Consider the following 20,090-nt stretch of genomic DNA (forward strand, 5'->3'; position numbering starts at 1 on the left):
AAGATTTTTCTTGGTGTCAGCCGTTGCTTTGGCTTGGGCTGAAACTCGACTTCTCAGTTCTTTTACAATTTTCCAACACTCTTCCGGAGGCGGAAAAAACTTTTTCCTTGTTAAATAATAACAAAAACGAATAAACAAATGAAACCCCCCCAGGTTTGCAGGAGAGGACTTCCCCCCCGGATCCGCCGAGCACGGGCGACCCCGAGGGGCTCGGCTCGGCTCCACTCCTGCGGCCGGCCGATGAGTAGCTGGGCTGCGGAGCAGGCGGGGGCTGGGGTCCGCCGTCGCCTCAGGCGGGCGGTGAGGGGGGCGGCGCGGGGCGGCGCGGGGCGGCGCGGGGCGGGGCGGGCCGCGGCGCCATTGGCCGGCTCCGGACTGCAGCTGCAGCGCGGCCGCCCTGGCGGGGCGCGGCCAGTCTCTCGAGTCGGGCGGAGGCGCGGCCGGTAGCCCGCCCTTCTTTCCCTTCCCTCCCCGCCGCCCGCCTTAAAGCCCCGGCGGCCGCCGCAGTGGCGCAGTGCGGGCGGCGGCGGCGGGAACGGGAACGCGGGCGTGGGGAGGGGGGCGGACGGGCGCCACTGCCTCGGAGCGCAGCGCCTCGCTGTGGCCGGGCCCCTCCCTACCGCCTCCGCTCCCGCTCTTCGGGCCGAGGCTGTCACTGCACACCGCCGCGCCGTGTGAGGAGGCGCCGCCGCGCCTGACGCCGGGCGCACGGCGCTGCCAGCATGTTTGACAGGACGCGGCTGCCCTTCGTGGGGCTGGACGTGGTCTGCGTGGTGCTGGGTAGGTTGGCGGGCCGCGGAGGGGGCGAGGGAAGCCCTCTCCGGGGCGCGGCGCGGCGCCGTGCCCTTTCCGCTCCCTCCCCGCACGCACCGCTCTAACCCGCATGCTCGCCTCCCCCTCCCCGTGGCGCCAGGCACCAGCCCGCAGCGGGTCCTCTGCCAGCCTGCGCCCCTGCCGCGCCTGCCTGCCGCTGCCTGCCGCCCCCTCGCCCCCTTCCTCCGCCCCCCCCTTCCCCGCCGCGCCCTCCCGCCCCTCGCCCGGAGGAATCTGGTCACTGCCGGCCCGAGGGGGCCGCGGGCTGGGAAGGGGAGAGCCCTCGGGGGAAGGGAGCTGCTGTCGCTCATCCGCTGACATCTGGAACTCCCTCTTCTCTCTGGTGTCCTCACTTTCCCTTCCCTAATCTCTTCTGTCGGCTACAGACCGGCCGTGGCAATCAGCCTGAGCTGGGAAGGTGGGTGTCCGCGGCCTGGGATGTGGTGGTTACCCGTGGCGGGTCGGATTGCTGCCCGGAGAGGGGCCGGCACCCCGGGAGCGGGCGCCATCCCAGTGCCCGGCCTCCGCCGCCGCACGATAGGTGCTATGCGGCAGGGAAGGGGCTTACTTCTTGTTTGAGTCGCCTGCGGTCTCGGTGGAGCTAAGCTAGTGCTGAGGCTGAGGCTGAAGGCGGGGTGGGCTTCGTGTTAGAGCAGGGTGTTTGCGCTGTCGTGTCCGTGTGTGGCGGCGAGGGACACCGGGGCAGGAGCGACGCGGCGGCGGCCCTGCGCCGAGCCCCAACACCCGCAGCACTTCCCTTGCTGCGCTTAGGTGGTCCCCGTAACGGCGCCTTCCTAATGTTTCCTGCTTCTGCTTCAGTCTCTAGCTCTGTTGAAACTACATCGCGGCCTGTCAGTTTGCGTTAACTTTCTCCTTTTAGGTAGTGACTCGGTGTGAAGGGTAAGGATGTTAGTTATCGAAGAGCGAAGGGGGAAGCTTTGCTCTCTGAAGAGCTCCGACTCCTCAGGACCTCTGGGTGGTGAGGGCCTGGGAAGGGTCTTCAGTGTCTGAAGATGTACGCCTTGGTCAGTCTTAGGAAGTGTTAATTTTGCATGTTTGCTTCTTAATCGGACCAGAGCAGTACTTCAGTAATAGATCTAAGTCCTTTCTCATGATGTTAGTGGGTGGTGTTCAGCCAAGCAGATCTGGCTTATGAAGTCCTCTTGGCTGAAGATGTCTGTAGCGTCAGTATGAACATAATGAGCAGCGTTTTACCTTGTTAGATGCTTCAAATAACAATGGTACCTGTAGCTAAATGGCACTAAAGAACAAAATTGTGGTGAATGATGCATTGCTCTGAATAAGTGTTATGTGAGAGAGGGCTTTGGGAGAACGATGGTGGTTCTGTGTAGGAGCAGTCTTTATTTCTAACAGAAGCTTTACTAAGCTATGCTGTAGCAAGGCTTAAACTTCCATCCTAGCTTTACGGCCAGTAAAGCAGTTTTGTCTGTCCTGATAATTATCATTACAAAATCTTTACAATTAGGCAAAAGCTTGCGCTAGGCATATACTTTGGTCTGTGTAAAGTATATGTGCATATCCTAAGTAATCTTGAGTATTCAAGAAAACCAAAATGTATTATAATCAAGACTATAAGAGATATATGACTTGAGGGTTATCCAGCTAAAAGAATGAGGGTTTCCCCCTGCTCCTGCCCCAAGTTGCTACCTGGGGGGTAGATTCTTGACCTTACCCTGCAGCATAGTATCAATTTACACAGCTTGCCCTGCCCCCATGTAGCATTTGGGTCACAGATGCCCTAATCTGATGCCTCAGTGTGCTGGAGGGTTGGCAGACTTTATTTTCCCTTGGACTTGTTTACTTCCTACTAGTAGTGGGGGAAAAATGCAGGAAGTGCATAGCATGAAGTCGCTTGACACCTGCAACTTTAAACGCATTGAGTTACAGGTTTCAGTGAAACTGTAGCTGAGACAAAAATATGGAAGTATAGGAATCAGAAAGATAGTAGTTATAGGACCAAATTCTATTTTCTCTGGCTCGTGTGTGACTGAGACAGGCCCTTAGAAGAACTTCAGTCTTAAGCCTGTGTGTCTGAAGGGGGAATCTGTTTTAATTTTTCTGCTGGAAGAAGAATATTTCCTGTTGGTTGTGGGCTTTTATTCTGGCTCTCACTTTTTCCCGGCCCTTGTCCCCAATGTGTACTTTGATATCTTCTCAGATGACCAAGATACTGCCCAGATAAAGTGACTTGCAGGTATTGGTACCCTGATACCTCATACCTCCACTAAAGAGATCATGAAGCCTCAAAGAGAAAACTTCAACTGTGTCATTCTGAAACTTTAAAACCATGTAGACCAGCTTCAGCTGAGGACTGAACTCTCAGTCTTGGTGTGGTAGCCTATTCTACCACAAAAAGGGCTACCAGTGGCATTCTCATGATCCCCAAGGTAACTCTTACTGTCACTTGATACAGAGCTTGCCTTTTTCCTCCTCCCTCTCCTGCCTGCACCTTTCCCATACATAGTAAGTGAAGATGGGGAAGAAAAATTAATTCCACTGTCTCAGCAATGTTAGAAAAAAACTAAGGATATCACTTGAAGTTATGGTGACCTGACTTTACCCATACATAAGCTCACCACAGTGGAAGCAGATGACACTGACTGTATGTCTGTGACTTACTTGCTCCTGTTCTGGTCAAACCATTCTTTGTGCAGCAATCCCAGTACATGTTTTCCAAAAGGGAAGGAAGAGGAAAAGGAGCTTTACTGTGGTTTTTGGTGATTTAAATAGGTTTGTTGGAAGGTCTGACAGGTGCCCAAGATGGAGCAGAGGTAAGAGACTAAGAAAGAGATGAAGGAGCAGGCAGAGCAGGAGGGAGCAACATCTCCCCTTTATGTGACATTAAGCTATTAGATCAGTTTGGTTGCCTGAAACTTAAGTCTAAGGTTGCTCTTAATTAGCAATAAGGAAACTCCCTCACTCATCCACCTTTCTACTCAATCAGGGAGAGAGAATTCTGAGGAAGCAGCCTTTGGTACTCTGAGAAAATAAATAAAAAGTATCCCTTATCAGGATGTTCTTTCCTTCTAAGTGATACTAGCGTTTCAGCATTAAACTAGTTTCTTTTTCTGTAATCTAAAAAAAGAAAAAGCTGAGGATTTCTGCAGTATCTGCCCTTAAATAGCACGATGCGGCTGTATCTGCATTCTGTGTGCTGATCTGCAGTGCTGGGTGTGTGCGTGCTGCATGTCAGTATGCAGCTCTGCAGTGCTGCAGGCAATGGATCCCTTACTCTGTGTGGTCCAGTAGACAGTGGTCAACTTCTGTCACTGGAAATCATGAATAGCCTGGACTGCAGGGTTTACTTCTCTGGAATACTTTTGTTATTTGTCCCTCCTTGTTTTTTTGATGGAGGGACATTTTATGTAGCGTGGCAGAGATGTGTAATGGAGTGACATTTCTAGACAACAGTCAGTAAACCTACTTTCCACTGATACTGAGACTTGATAATTGATTGTTATGGTTTGTTTACATTTGTTATTGTATTTTGATTTGTTATGCAAAAAAATAACAGCTTATTAGAATAACTTGGCTTGGGACTGATGGACATTAGGCACTATATATACTGTGCCACTCTTACAGGTCTATTGTAAGGAGCAAGTCAGGCTCCTTCATTAAGGCAGGTAAACAACACTTAAAGAACAAAATTGGGAAACCCATGGTAATATTACTGTAATCAGTGGAAGAACTACTGAATACATTTCGACAGAACTCTCACTAAGACCAAGTCAGATTAAAGTAAGTTCTGCAGAGGTGACTGGAGCAGTAAGGAAAACATCCTGTGTGATGCTAGACTCTAGGACAACTCGTATCTGGTCTGTGCTTGTTGCAGTTCATGCCTAACTTGAGTGCAGGGCTGGAATACAACAGAACTGTGTTTCTTTAGTCCCTTGCCTGACTGTACAATCACTGACAAGCTATTATAAGTAATTAGGGAGTGTACTTGTCAATATGTGATTGCTGGTGTAATGCAAGAATATGCGCAACCTAAGATGATAAAAATTTGTCTTCTAAAGAATTTGGCCTTTCACTGTTCTGACCCACCTCTCTGCAATATGGTGGAAATGATAAAGAATTACTTTGTTTCTACAGCAGTTTTAAATTTAACTAGTTATGTTTGGTGTATGTGTAGGATTTTTTTTTCTGTCCTACTCTGTGCTGGTTCAAGAAGCCAGCTGGAAACTTCCCTACTGCCCAGCATTCTCTAGCTATCTGTTGCTTGGGTGTTTGTTGAGGTGCCCTGAGCTACAATCAGTACCTGCAAGGAGGAGGTTGGTAGGTGGCTAGTGGTGTGGAAGTTGAGACTGTGGCAGCCTTATTTACTTTTTTTGCCATGAAACTACTTCTGAGTAAGGGAAAGAAGTTCTAGTCTTCCAAACAGAAAAACAGTTGAATTCAACACAGAAATGCTAAATGTTTATATCACTTCTTTAAGCTTACTATTTAAAGAGTGCTGGAATGTTATGTGATGCAAGGCAATACACAAAACAGCAGATGCATGTGTACAGGACAGGTGAGTTTGCTTTTGCAATATGTGACTGGGAGGGTGAGATGGCTGGACCACTGTACACCCTGTACAATGCTTTTGCTTTAGGTGCTGTTCTTTCCTTTTGGGGGTGTTTACTCTTGCCAACACTGAAGGCAGCCATCTCTGTGATTAAGTTATTGCTGTTCTGTCAAGGAAGGTCCCCTTCTATGTGGGTTAGAACTTCCTGATTGCCCTAGATCAAATAAAACCTCCTCCCCTGTTACTTGTGACTGACATATGTGTCACTGTCCTTATTTTCCATGTCATATGGATGCAAAAATTTTTCTCCTAGTGCATGAATACACTGTTAAGCTGTAACAGGTTCATGTGAAAGAGAAGCTTATCTTCAGATTACGCTGTCCACCAGGTACTATGAGACAATACTCTTTAAGCTGACTCTCAGTTCATTGGAAACGTGGTTATCACCTAAAAAGATATTCCCTTTCCTACTGTGCTTTCTGAAACACATGAGGCAGAATACTCCAGTTGTGACATTGTGCCTTGTTACTGTTCTTGGCAACAGTCACTTTTTATGTTCCTCCACATCGAGAAAGACTCTTTACCCAGAGACTTTCCACCTTGCTAGGAAGCTTACAGAAGAGCTTCAGGTTAGAACTCAACTAGTTAATGAACACTATTCAAAGTCAGCAATTGTGTTCTTGCTCCGCCAGGTATTGTATATCTTGTTTTAAGGGTAACTCCAGCCTTAAAAAGAGAAGTTCTTGTACTTGCTTTTTACAGCAATGGGTAAGTCCTAATTCACCTTCCAGTGCCTTCCCAAGAGTCAAATCTTGAACTCAGCAGCATGCTTTTTCCTCTTGCCATAATAGAGGAAGATACTTGTCAGCAGTGAGGTTCCTTACCAGCTGCTTGAGTCCTGGTCACTTTTTAACCTGAAACAGACAGAAGGGATCTTGCACTATGGTTATAAGAAGGTGGTGACCTTTGCTTAAGGGAATGGGAGGGAAGGGGCTTCTGACACATCTTCTGTAGGAAATGAAGTACCACACTACAGCTAAATGATAAAATAGCTCATCTCTCATAGTTGACGAGGTCCTGCCTCACCTTTATAGCTGCTTGTTGAGCATGTGCTGAGCTGATTCAATACACTGACCTAGTTTTAAAGAGTTAGATAGCATGAACTCACACTGACTAAAAGCTGTGTGGTTTGAAACCCACACGATCACAGCCTCAGCGGGAGGGGAAGTAAAGGGTTGACTACTGGTTGCCTGCTACTGCATAGTTTTATGTAGGTGCACTGTTGCACTGACCAGATGCTGATGACAGGATATTGCTGTGATAGTCCCCTGTCTGTGACTGTTGGAGCCATGGAAGCAGGCAACATGCACAGAGGCGACTGACTCTGGAGGGTACCTGATGACAAGAGATTACTCAAGCTTTGTAGCCTTCCAAGTGTCTTGGATTTATCCCTGACAACTGATAATGCTTTTTCCAGAATTAGATGAGGAGAAAAAAAAAGTGCTAAACAGAATTACATAGAACCTGATTGACAGGATATACCACCCACAGAAGTATGGCTTTAAAAAAAGCCAAGTTCAGTTAATACGGGCTTGATTATTGCTGCCTTTGCTCAGGGTGGGTGGTGGTGGTGCCAGGGATGGGTGCTTTTCCCTATCCCCCATCCTGCAAAGGAAGCTTTTCTTTCTTGACGTTTAATCAGGTAAAACAGTTGACTGAAGACAACTGAAAAACCCACAAACTCTAGAAGAAAGTCAGATAATGGATGACTAGCAAGTGACTAGTTTTAACCCAGTTTTATGACAAAAATTAAAACCATTTAAAGCTATTCTGAAGAAGCAAGATTTCCTTAAGATGCTTTCTTAGCCTGTTTTGTTGGACCAATATAGTTGCCAGTACATCAGGAAATACTAATCAGTTCAGCTGCAGCAATAGACCTCTCAGTCCCACCTGTGAGTAGACCCACAAGCAATTTTCCAGCCAGATCTGTAGTCCTGCAGATTAAAAACTGAAAGAAAACTGTGCTGCTTATATTAAGGTTCTTCTGCTTATCTCTTCTTGTTTAACAATCTACTCCTAATGAGTTGACTCACTTTCTGGGAGGAATTTTCCTTTCCAGTTATGAGACTGATCTTAGGCACAGAACTAAAAACTCTCTGTTGATAAACTTGCATTTTGCCTTTCAAACTACCTTTGCCAGATCATCCTAGCGCAGTCAGGTCTGGCATTTAAAGTCAAGACTGGTTGCTCATATAGGAGCCAAAACCAGACCCAAGTTAGCTTTAGCAGAATATGATACAGAAGAATGATGTTGAAACTGTCCAGTGTACTTATCAAGTACTCTTTCTGTTACCACATTGAGTTAGAGGATTTGAAACAACCTGTACAAGAAACATTAATAGGCTGGTCTTGCTCTATAATAGACTTTGCTGATTAATCTTTAAAAAGATGTAGCCAAGAAGCAGTCTGACTCAGAATTGTGTTAAGGTACTTCAGTTTTATTTGTATTGCACTTCAACACAGTTTTGGCATCTCCTGTTCATGTGGCATCTTGGTATCTGGTAACAGGAAAATAAAGTTTTTATTTTTTTTTAATTAAAGGCAAGTATGTCAGGTAAGGGGACCCATCTTAGAATGGCTATAAACCCTGAATCTACTAAATGAAACCAAAGGTCTGCTGGAGCCATATCAATACAGCCTTATTTCTGTGGTGATGTTGCTGAAACAATGAATCTTGTTAGCCTTAGCCTAGATTTTAATGCCTTTTCCCCTTACGCTGCCATTGTTAATCATGCATCTTTCAGAGGGGCCACATAGGGGTTGCTTGATCTCATAAGGTAGCTTTGACATGTCAGCTAGCTATCCCTGGTATAGAAGAAGGGTTGTAGCAGTTTGTTACATGATCCCTTTCCTAGGGAAGGAAGAAGCTGTACCAAACAGGAGTTTTGCACAGGTTTTGCCTTAAGTGTAGAAGGAATTATGTACCAAACTTCAGCATCTCAGTTAGCTTCTGCCTCTTTTAGAATAAGGTAGAATTTTTCTCTCTAATCTTAGTGCGTTTTTGTCCCTTTAACTTTGTTCTGTTACTGCAGATCTACAGATTACTGTAAGCCTGTCCTAGCTGAGTCACTGAAACTTAAGAGGAGTTGCAATATTCTCTGAAACTGGATTACTGGGATGATAAGGAACACATGTGTCTAAGCTTATCTACCTTATTTTAAGGTATCTGAAGGGCAATGGACTATGCTTACCTTAAGCTGAAGGGGCTGGTTTGGAACCTAGTGGTGAAGTGACCTGATAGAATAGACTTTGAAGTATGACCAGGGAACCTTCTGACGTGCAGCAAACTAATGGGGAGCATATATGGTCCTTAAGGAGTCAAGAGGACATTTAATGCTGAGATACAGAAGACAGGCAGTGAGATCAGACCCTGCAAATACCTCCAGTCAGGAACTGTTCCCCACTAAACTCCAGAAATCATTTAGTGTCTCCTTTTCTTGTTATTTCTTGGGTGAGTTCTGTAGCTTTTGCTGACTGAGGGGAAATGAGGGCTTCAATTTCGTTTTGTTAGGTGAGCCTATAGACAGTACTAGCATTCAGTTAAAATACTCTAAGCCAGTACAATGGCTGGGTCTAATGCTAGTAGAGATCCTGTGAATTGGAAGTAAGGTCACTATTTCTGCTTGCAGACTCAGTGTCTTGTCATTCTTCCCATCTCTTCTTGATGATGACTGGAGTCATCAACACTAGAAAATGAAATCTCTAATTGTTTATATATAGAAGCTAAGATCACAAATCTAATGCTTTTAATTTCTACTGAAACTGGAAAGCTGCCTATTATGAGTACTAGAAGACTTCTTATGCTGTGGCATTATTCATTATACTTAAAATATTTATACAACATTGCTCTTGATATTTTAATGAACTTCTCAGGAAGTCTTGTGAATCAGTACAAAACAATTGCTCTGATAGCTCTAAAATATAGGGTATTCTTTGTTTCCTTTTAAAATCCTGTTTAGATCTAGTTTAATACAGAGCTTATGTTCTCAGAATTTACTGTTAGACACTACAAACTTCAGTGTACCCTGAAAAAAGGTGGTTCTGATAACTAAAAATACTGCTTTTAAACATGGTGGCATGCCGCAGTGTGTACAGTTCTGGTGGATGAAGGCAGACAATCTTATAGAAATTCTGAGTCCCTCTGTAGCACTGCCATTGTAAGGCCTGACTTTTTTCAAGACTGTTTAAATAAAATATTATGCTTGTGAGACTTGGGGGGGAAAAAGAGCTTTTACACTCCTAACAACTAGTTGCCTGTTATGCTTCTAGAGATTGAATGGTATTTCAGATTAGGGTGTGCAGATATATGTGAAACACACTAAGTCTCTTGCTGTGTACTCCCAAAAACCAAATATTTAAATGGAAAAGTAGTTATAACTTCTGGAGTTTAAAAGAGCAATGGTCTTAAATGGCAGAGTTGGTGTCACCTGCAGTGTAAAAAAGAAAAAAGAATCCCTGCATGCCGTGCCAGCAGGTGATCATGATAGTTCAGTTCCTTTTGCTGTTTTGTTTTCCATCTGTAAGCCCAGTGCTTTAGGTAGATTGCCTGTGGGTCTTCATCTTTGGGGGTGTGTACGTGGTTTTGTGTCTGTGGGCTTTTTAATTCTCTAGACAATACAGTCAAAGCCTTTATGCTCACTGTTAATACTGAGCACATAATACAGACAGTGATTAAGTATTTAAATTCCCCTAAACAGGAAGGGTTATGGTGGGAGAAGTCATTCTTACTTGCTCTGGTGGCAGCCAGTTGGATTCTATTCCCACCCCATGAGGAGCATTGCAACACAAGGAGCTGCTATCCTCTCCCTTTCCAGCCTGCCCCCCCCCCCCCCCCCCTTCCAGTGCCTTTTAGTTATTAGTCTGAGGGTCTTAAATCTTTCTTTCAGGTCTGTCAGAAATCAGAGCATGTGGCCTCTGCCCCACTTGGTGAACTGCTAATGAGTTCCAGGTGGTTGTCCATAGCTGGTCTAACTTCAGCCTTCTCTGATCCCTGAACAGAGCAGACCCCAGGGCACAGCCTTTGCTCATGACCTGCAGCTGGCTCTCTTGAGCTGCATATTTCTATCTGTATGTAAGAGAGCAGGCTAGGATATATTACTATCTTGTCTCTGCATTTTTGTGTTTCTACTTCTGTAAATGCTCAAGGGAGAGACAGCTGTATGGTTTTTAGACTAACGGGTACTTAGTGCTGCTGAGAGTCCAGTTTTCTGATTGAAATGTAGATATAAGGAAGAATACGCTTGTCTATGTGAATATTTTTAAACAAGTGTTGTGACTTGTAATGGATTGGTAATGTAGATAACTGAGTTAGTGCTCCCATGTAGTACTAACTTGTTGAATGTAGAGAAACTAGAATATGATGTAGTTCTCTGTTAGTAAATGACTGGACTAGAAATTGCACTCTTGTGTTGAGACTTGTCCAGCTCAGAGGAAGGTTTCCTTTGCTTCTTGCCCCTGCCACCCTTACCTTGGCTTTAGGGCATGGAGCGGGAGTTGTTTAGTGATCTGGCTTCCCTGTTAGCCAAATCATAGATCAGAAAGCAAATACAAATGTAAGTAGTATATAGGTGCAAGCAGAATAGTAGCAGAGATTAGTAGCTCAATGCTTTTTAAGTACATATATCCTGTTTACTGAAGCCTAGCACAGCTTCTGGCATTATCAGAACAATCAGTGTGCTGGTATTAGAAATATTTTGCATTCCTTGGGGTAGAAAAGTAAGATAAAGTCCTTTAAAGTGGCTAGGGGGTGAGTTGTGGGGTACCCATTCATCTCAGCTACTGAAAATAAATAGTGTATTGATTTTTCTCTTGTGCATACCTCACCTCTAGGTGTTAAAAGCCTAAACACTTTCTTATTTTTTGTAATCTCTTCTTTCTCTTAGTAGTGTTCTGTATTCCCAGAACCTCCTGTCTAAGAGGGGTTGCGTCTTTCTCTTGACTGCTTGTGGGGGAAAAAAAAAATTTCAGTGCATCTACTTTTCTGCAAAGAACAGTGTCTCTTACAGTTGTTCCCAAACTCCCCCCAGCAGCAGGAGGCTGGCCTGTTTGTTTCTTTAAATCTCTTGCATACTTCCCTGCCCCAGACTGTACATTGCCAAATGAGCAGCAAAACAAACACGGTTGTCCTGGCCAAAAATAAAAGCAAAAATGTGTGTGCAAAAGTGGGATAACTTAAATTCTCCCTTGCCCTCAGTAGTAATTACCAGTGGTATAGGTTCAGCTCAGAATGATGGCATTGTTCTGTCTGTGGGGTTATTTAACAGCATCATCTCTCTAATAAAAATGTGCTATGAGAATTACCTTTTTTCTTAAATAATCAGCCGTTAGCTGAATAACTGATCTGTTTTGAGGCTGTCATTTGCTATGTTTATGGAGATTGTTTCTCCAGTACAGCCAGAGTTCCTGTTTGATACTATCCAACTTCACTGCAAATTGTAGATTTCTTTACAAAAGCCAAAGCTGACTTTCTGTCAGCGCATAAAGTGCAGGCTTCATTGATACTGTTTTTTCAGGATAAGTGTAGAGAAACATAAAAATATTTCTCAGTCTTATGTTAGTCTAGTACAGTAGCACTTAATGTGTGAGTTCAGTACGGCATGAGGAAAAAACTTTGGTTAATAATCAAGCTAAAATATTCTCATTTGCCATAGTCTCCCTCAAGGGTAACTACTTTTCTCCCAGTTTCTAGATAATTTGTTTAAATGAAGAGAACTTCCTGACTGAGGACCAGGTAGGAGTCTTTTGTGTCTTGGAGAACTTGAAACACCAGTTCAGCACAAGTTTTTAAGATGGCACAGAGTTTCAAGTGAGGATTTGGTTGCTCCTACAGATAAGGAGGCCAATTGGGTTAATTAAAGGACATTTACAAAAATACAGTGCATTCCTTTGAACTACTTGAAACTGTGGGGAGAAAGCACCACTGGCCAGAAAAAAATTTCATAAGGTGTTTAAGCTAATGTAAGACTGTGGCCAGCCTGTCCTTGTTCTCTCTTCTTCCACACCCTTGGCTACCAATTCCTATTCTGTCCTTTACACCAGCTCTAAGAGATTTGTACTTGGCCAGGTGAGTAAGTGCTCCTGAAAAACCCGTGTTGTGGGCATGGGCTTTTTTCTTTTCATGAACAGGTTGGTGTGAAAAGCTAGTGCTGTGGCAAGGAAGGGGATAGCAGTGGATGGCCAGAGGTGGGAGGAGGGTAAGACAGTCTAAGTCATCTTGAATTGCTCTTGAAAGTGTATTCAGGTTTTTTGAGCACCACACCTGGTTCTGAACTAGATGGCACAGTATAACTGAAATGGTTAGAAACTTTAAGAGACTCTTCCCTTTCAGATCAGAGAACTGAATCAAGATCAGAAACTTAAACAGTCTTAAAATGGAAGACCTGCCTAACACTTAATTAGGTAAATGTTCCTAAACTTTAAGTAGAACACAGTATTTTCAGACCCTGAAGCTACCTCCTGTTGAACAATATTCTCTGCTGGTCTCAAAAATTTATGGCAACTGCTATCTATAAAAGAGGGTAATTCAGCTATAAATGCTTTTTTCCCCCCATGTTTAGGGAAAAATATCCCATGCAGCTTGCTGGCAAAGCCAAATGGACACCTGAGTATCAGGGTCCAACTCCTTATGCCTGTAAACTTAAGTGCCTCACTGTAAAGTTACAGGTGTGATAAATGCCACAAGTAGTGCAGTGTTATACACATTGTAAAAAGATCATAGTTCGGTATCCAGCACTTCAATTTGTAGGATAAATTGTGTAACTTAAATGTTTCTTTTGTTTTTATCTTAAAAATTATTGAAAATGTAAAAATCAACACTTTTTCATTAAATGGTGTCCTGGTTTAGGCCCAGTCAACAACCAAGCCTCATGCAGCCACTCGCTCTCTCCCCCCCGCCCTGGTGGGATGGGGGAGAGAATCAAAAGGCTTCTGTGAGAAGTCTCATGGGCTGAGATAAAGACAGTTTAATAGGTGAAGTAGAAGCTGTGTGCAGGTGAAGCAAAACAAGGAATATATACACTGTTTCCCATCAGCAGGCAGGTGCTCAGCCATCTTTAGGAAAGCACGGCATAATGGTTACTTGGGAAGACAAATGCCATTACTCTGAACATCCTCCCCCTTCCTTCTTCTCCCAACTTTATACACAGAGCGTGATGTCATATGGTATGGGATATCCCTCTGGTTGGTTGGGGTAAGCTGTCCCAGCTGTGTCCCCTCCCAGCTTCTTGTGTACCTGTCAGAGCATGGGGAGCTGAAGAAGTCCTTGACCAGTGTAAGTGCTACTTACCAAAAACTAAAGCATCCCTGTATTATCAACACTGTTTACAGCACAAATCCAAAACATAGCCCCATACTAAGAAAGACCACATATGAAGAAAATTAACTCTATCCCAGCTGGAATGAGGACAAATGGTTTGGTGGTGTTTTTGGTGTGGTTTGTTATTGTTGTGTCCTGGCCCTCCCCACCCCCCCCCCAATACTTGGAAGACTTAACCTCCCCTTTCCTTTGGGTATTGTTTTTTCTTGGTATTTCCTTTCTGTGGGTGGAGAACCATTCTCACAGTGGCTTCCTCCATAGTCTCCCAGCCTGGACTTTCCTTCCTTCCTTATAGGCTTTTGTGTCACACCATGTTGCCCAGCTGGATGTGATTAAATAGGAGTTCCCTGAAGGCTATTGATAGGTTTTCAATGGAAACTATGCTATAACTAGCTTGAACCTACAAAATAGAGTTGGAAACTCCTTGTGAACTCAGCATAGTCCCATGTAACTATTTCAGCTAGCTTAGCTTCACTCTGCACAAATGTGTGTTGCCCTGTTCTTATAGTTCTAGCCAAAAACTGAAGGCTGTTTCTTCTCTGCAACTGTTGCTCAGTAACTGAAGTATCAGTCTTGCCTCTCTCCCTCTCCATCTGTGTGCTTTTATTATTGTCCATGTGTGTGAAGCTTTTTCACCTTTCCTTCATAGGTAAAGGCTCAAGCACTTTGCAGTCTCTTTTCCTACTCAGCTTCGTTAGCCAGAGTCTGTCTGTGTGAGCATTACAGAGCGCCTCCTGCTTTTTTACAAAGTCTTGGATGCACCAGTTCCAGAGCATTGGAGTGATTAGGTCATTTTCCCTGTATAATTAATTAAAGGGCAGAGAAACCAGATCAGAGGACTGCCATCTGTTTCTTGCTACTACATAGCAAAAGAGCCCAGAACCTGTGATCACTAGTCCTTGACAAGACCAACTAGACAAATTTTAACAGATAATAGAGAAACTCCAGTTCTGAGTCTGAAGCATGGGGAACTTCAAGGAGCAGTGTTTTGTACAGCTGAAGGTCATGCTTTGGAGGATATGAAAAACTGAGCCATTATGATCCCTTAATGTATAAAGTTACCTAGATCAGAAGAGCACCCTCAGAGGTTAATGATAGTACTGGCTAGGTAAAAAAGAGGAGGAGGTACATAGTGAAGAGGACAAGGCATGGAAGTTGATCCACAGATTGCCTTTTAGCCATGTAATCTCTCACTAGGTCCTGGTAACCCTTTCCTCCAGTTTGTAGAAGCTAATGAAACTGAACATATGTGCATTCCTCAGAAGTTCAGTGTAGTCAGCCTGCTTAAATGTCATGGAGATGCTTGGCACCTGTGATGGCAATACTGACCTGTTATGTATATTAGTGGTGTGTTTTTTTTTTTTCCTCTCATAGTGAAAACTTCAGGAATGTTTGCTTACATGTACAAGTTGTTGCCTTCTCTCCCTGTAAAATGAGTAATAGTAAAAATGCTGCTACTTTGGGGTACATTAACCTTCAACTAAAGACCATTTCACAAAGTCTTCTGCTGTACTGCTGGAAAGCAGTGCATCATTTAGATTGCAGTAGGAATTCGAACGGTAATGTAAAAAAAGGAAATGGTCAGTTAGTGTAAGATGCATAACCAACTTCAAATTTCTCACATTCTTTTACTATGGACTATACAAATGAATTGTGCAGTCGCTTTGGTGAACTGTCTTCATCTGACCCCTTTATTGGCTGCTTCTCTTCTTTCCTCCCTTCCCAGAATCTCATAGTTGAAAGTAAAAACCTGTTTCTTAATTTCAACTCTAGATTACCCACTTTTAAGGTACTTTGACTACATTATGCACTACTTAATCTGACTTAACTAAAAGGTGCATCCTTTTCTTTCAATGAAACAGATGTAGAAAGGAATAAAAATGTACGAAGGGATGTTTAGATGGATAGGCACCAGCAACTGCTGGTGATGTAAAAGTTCTCACAAACTAGTTTTCATAAACAAATTTCATATGAGAGTATTTAATGGGAAGAAAAGAAAGCTTAAATTAAATCTTGAGTTCAAACTGATTGTTTTGCTAGCAAACTTGGAATACTTTTTCATGTACACTCGTGTAATCTCTGTCTTCCTGTTCCTAAAGAAATATTCCTTGGGGAAAAAAAAAAAACATGACCCATGACTGTAAACCTGTGTAGTTTGGTGGCAAGAAATTTAAATTTGGAATTTTTGAGTTAAGAACTCTGTGTTTGCAAGTGGATTCCTGGAATGAACTAGAACACTTAGAGAACATATTTCAGCAGCTGGTAAAAATGAAATAGCTATAGCCAAAATCTTGCTGTAAAAACTGAGCAATACTGGGTAAAAATGGTTGAGTTGGAAGGAAACAAAAATTCCTGGTGTTGAGTTGTAGCAGCTTTTCTTGGAAAACAGAGGTATTTATGTTGAAGTAGTCAACTTCGGCAAAACACAAGCTGCTGCTTAAATTAACCATGAGGATGTGATATTTCCGCACGTGCAAATCTGGTGACCTGTTCAAGAAGATATAATTGTATCAAACAGGTAATAGCTTTGCCACTCCATCATCTTCATGCTGGGTATGCAATAGCAGAGATAAAGACAGGAAACAGGCTCTGACTTACGTTAGTGGAATCTTGAGCGGAGCTGAAAATTGGCTTCAGACATGTGAACATACAGCAGCGTCCTTTGATCTGAGTGAACTTTGAGTTCTTCAGTGTGGCCCTCTTTGTGTTTGAAGGGCTGAAGTTGTGTTTTGGCTGCTTCTGCCATCTGCATTCTGTCAAGCTCTAGCTCTTTTCTTGATCGTTAAAGCAGAGGAGGAGAGACACCTTTGAGACAGTTGATCTGAAGGTATATCATCCTACTTCATGAAAAACTTTGTGCTTAAACTTGAACAAGTGTAGTGCCTTTTGCATTTTTGTTCAGATTTACTATACAAGATGGTAAGCATCTGCTGAAGTGCTTTGCTGCATCAGCATGCCCAGTTGTTAAGGCTAAGTGTGGACAGTCCATGGTATTTCAGATTTTTTGTGGAAAAAATCCCCCTCGGCTCCATAGGAGGCTTTAAATTCCTGCCAAGATGCTGTCTGTGGCCATACTAATTTTCTTAGAAGACGAGTTGGGAGCTGTGGTATTACCAAGCATGTAGACAGTTTCATTATGCACTTCACGAGCTTTTGCACTGTGACTTTGCAGCCCAAAGAAGCAGCCAGGATTTATCACTCTGTTCCTACTGTTTCACTCTTGGTGTCTTTTGTCCTAACGAAGTATATAGGACTAAGCTTATTTAAAACTCCTTTAAGTGACTTCTGGTGACTTAACAGGTATCACTGAAAATCAAAGCAATCTCTCATGGCATGAACTTCTTCAGAATGTCTTTTGTTCCCAGTACAGCAGTTTGTTTATATCACAAGTAGTCTTTTCTGCTTCAATAACTGCCCTTACCGTCTAATTCACATATAGAGTGTCTATATGCATTATTGCATATTATATGGATGTTGGGGAACAATAAAAAGTTTAGTTTGCCCTTTTTTACCTTGTTTTAAACCAAAGTATTTTCTTTTTGTTGTTGTTTTTGGATTTTGCAATTCTTATAGTATTGCCTAATTTATCCACTGTTGATGTATTACTTGCTCAGGGGACCAAAGGACAAGGTGGGGGATATATGGGATGGGACGAGACAAGGAGAGAGTAAAATGACAAACTTGAGTATCATGAGGTCATTGCTCCTGCAAATATCTATTCCCTAGCTGATACTTCTTGTCAGAAATAAGTTACAGACCTGAAAGTAATTGTCAGAGTCTTGATGGCTTCTTTGGCATTACTGCCAGCACGGTGGAATTGAACTTGTAAGAGAGGGAACAGGTAATATGTCACACAGTGTAAGTTCAGAGAGCTATCATTTGTACCTGAGCCTCAGTTTCCATGTTAATAACTTCATTGTTTTCATGCAGAAATCTTCAAAAGTGTACAAAAGCGGTGTAAATGCAACTCCTCAAGTGTAAATCTCATTACCCTGAGATGCAGTCCATTCAGAGTGTCTGTATTTTCCCTTGGTGTCTCTGCAGTTCTCTTGTTCCCTTTACCTGCATGAAAACTACTTGCATGAAATCTTTAACTCCCTAACTATGACAAAATCTGTATGCATTTTTGTCTTGTTCCCTGTAAACACTGACCAGATTATAGTGTGTAGAACAAGGCTGGTAATTCAAATACAAGCCAGTGTTGTGGGCTAGTGACGAAGGCGGGAGTACAAAAGGCAGCCTGCCCTCAATAACTATTAAGTCATGTGAGTAGCAGATGCTTCTCTTAAGCATAATCTTGGTTCAGTGTGTGGCAACCCACCTTACTGATGAAAGGACTTTGAACTCTACTTAACTTCTGTATCTGGTGGGCAACCCCAGAGTCCTCCTGAAGTAGACTTCTAGAAGAGATAAATTTCTATAAACAGGATTTGGTGAGTGTGTGCATTGCATGATACTTGGGAAATTTGTGTTTTGCATGTTTAGTAGCTTCCTCCATGCATATTTAAAAATGATTTTTTTTGATTTAACCACATGTATTTCTTGTTTTGTTTTTTTTTTGTTTTCCTTCCCCCAACAGCTGGCTTACCCCTTGGTGTTCTAAACTTGGCCAAAATAAAACCGTATCAGAGAGGCTTTTTCTGTAATGATGACAGCATCAAGTATCCGTTCCATGACAGTACCATCACATCCACTGTCCTCTACACAGTGGGGTTCACCCTGCCCATTTTCTCTGTAAGTAGCTAATATATAGGGAGCTTTGGTGACGGGAGTAAAATGTATGCCTTCCAAGAGTTCAGCACTGTGACTGTGAGTTAAAGGCAGTCCACACAGGCAAAATCCCATATATGTACAGTCATATGCATGTGAAAGGTGTTGTTGCTACTTTCTGTTTGCACAGAAAATCTGGAGCTGATGTTTAACTAGTATCACTAATCTCCTTTGTTTTAAGAGCAGAAAAAAATGAAGATGAGGATTTAAGCTGTATTAGTTAGTCTAGGTTTTTATCACTGGGGAGAAAAATATTACAGGCTTCCGAAACGCTGTGGAATAAATACATCTCTTGTTCAGAATGGGTTAGTCTGATAACTTAAATACTTTTTCTGTGAAAGCTTGCACTGTAATGGAGTGCACAAACCTATAACTAGTGACTGTTGCTTCCATATACTTTCTACAGTAAAAAGTGTAATTTGGACTCAGTGGGTTTTCTTAGTTTTTAGTAAAAATGTGACGAACTCTTTAAACTCTTAAGAATGGAATACAGAGTTGCTTGTAGAAAAGAGGCTCTGTTTTCAAGATCACATGATTTTTACAAAGAACAATTTAACTCTTCATTAGGTTTTTTTAAAAATGTTTAAAGCCTGCTTGTATCCAGGTTTTTAGTAAGGTTTGAACTGGTTTAGAGAACCAAAATTTAATTATTCAGAATAGTCGTGAATCTGAAACGATGACATCTTGCTTCTGCTTCTAGTGGTTGACCAAACCACTGACCAAATTAGAGATGGTCATAATCTCTGGGCTTCTGATAAATGTATATGCTAAATTAATCAGTAAGAAGTATATATTAAACTGGTTTAAGGATGGAAGCCATTGCCTAAAACAAGTAGAGATCTGCAGAACCTCTACATACATTACTCTAGTCTTCCCTTAAATGCCTATTTTATTTTTAAAGCTTGAATTTGTCTTGTGCAGTAAATAGAAGATAGACAACAACAGTTGTTATCGTTAGTATAGTTTCATTTTTGAGGTAAATAGTCTGAAGTTTGTAATTTTGACATGTACTGGCATATATCTTCAGCACAACTTCAGGAAAACTTCTTTTGTAGTGCGGTTCATGTGTAACTTAATTGATCTGTGCAAAGGTGAGCTAGCAGTTGCAGTTCTGTGCAGTTTTGGACTTCTAAAGAGGCATTTCAGTTGCAGTTAGATAATCTGTTGCATGTCTTGATTTTTTTCTTCCATTTTTAGATTTGAAGAAGCTGTTCCTGTAATAGAAAGTCAATTGAGAATGCATTTTTTTTAGGCTCTAAAGCAGTGGAGAAAGATCTGAGAGCTAATTTATTTAAAAGTATAAACATCTAAGAATAGTATGGACAGCTACTGTAACTTTAACTGTCAAGGTATCTAAAATTATAACTTAGAATTAGACTTGTCACTGATTCCAGCCTATTCTGATATTTTTCTTCTATGATACTTTTGTAGGATTCACACAGTGAATTTTTATTGCCTGTCTGTGTGAAGGGGATTTGAGTATATAACTGGAACAATGACTTCTGGCTGCCATGCTGAGAGGTTTAAAAAAAAATTCTAAAGCAGTTGTAGTTCTGCAGCAGCAATACAGGCTATCTAGATCAGTTTTCTTCAGTTTGAATGCTT

At 42.6% G+C, this 20,090-nt stretch overlaps 1 protein-coding gene across 2 annotated transcripts in view; it reads left to right on the plus strand.

The window, feature by feature from the left end:
* Positions 1-416: 416 nt before the first annotated feature.
* The window catches only part of PLPP1 (phospholipid phosphatase 1), a 65,311-nt gene continuing 45,637 nt past the window's right edge, over positions 417-20,090 (plus strand). Inside the window, exons 1-2 of one of the 2 annotated variants that reach the window (XM_075079049.1) lie at positions 427-780; positions 18,295-18,449. In XM_075079049.1, the coding sequence (XP_074935150.1) occupies positions 723-780; positions 18,295-18,449 (213 nt within the window). In that variant the 5' untranslated portion in view covers positions 427-722. Of the gene's footprint in view, positions 781-18,294; positions 18,450-20,090 lie in introns of both variants that reach the window. The other variant, XM_075079050.1, reaches the window with a different exon arrangement.

The sequence above is a fragment of the Phalacrocorax aristotelis genome, chromosome Z (assembly GCF_949628215.1).
Source record: "Phalacrocorax aristotelis chromosome Z, bGulAri2.1, whole genome shotgun sequence".
In the NCBI taxonomy this organism is placed as follows: Eukaryota; Metazoa; Chordata; class Aves; order Suliformes; family Phalacrocoracidae; genus Phalacrocorax; species Phalacrocorax aristotelis.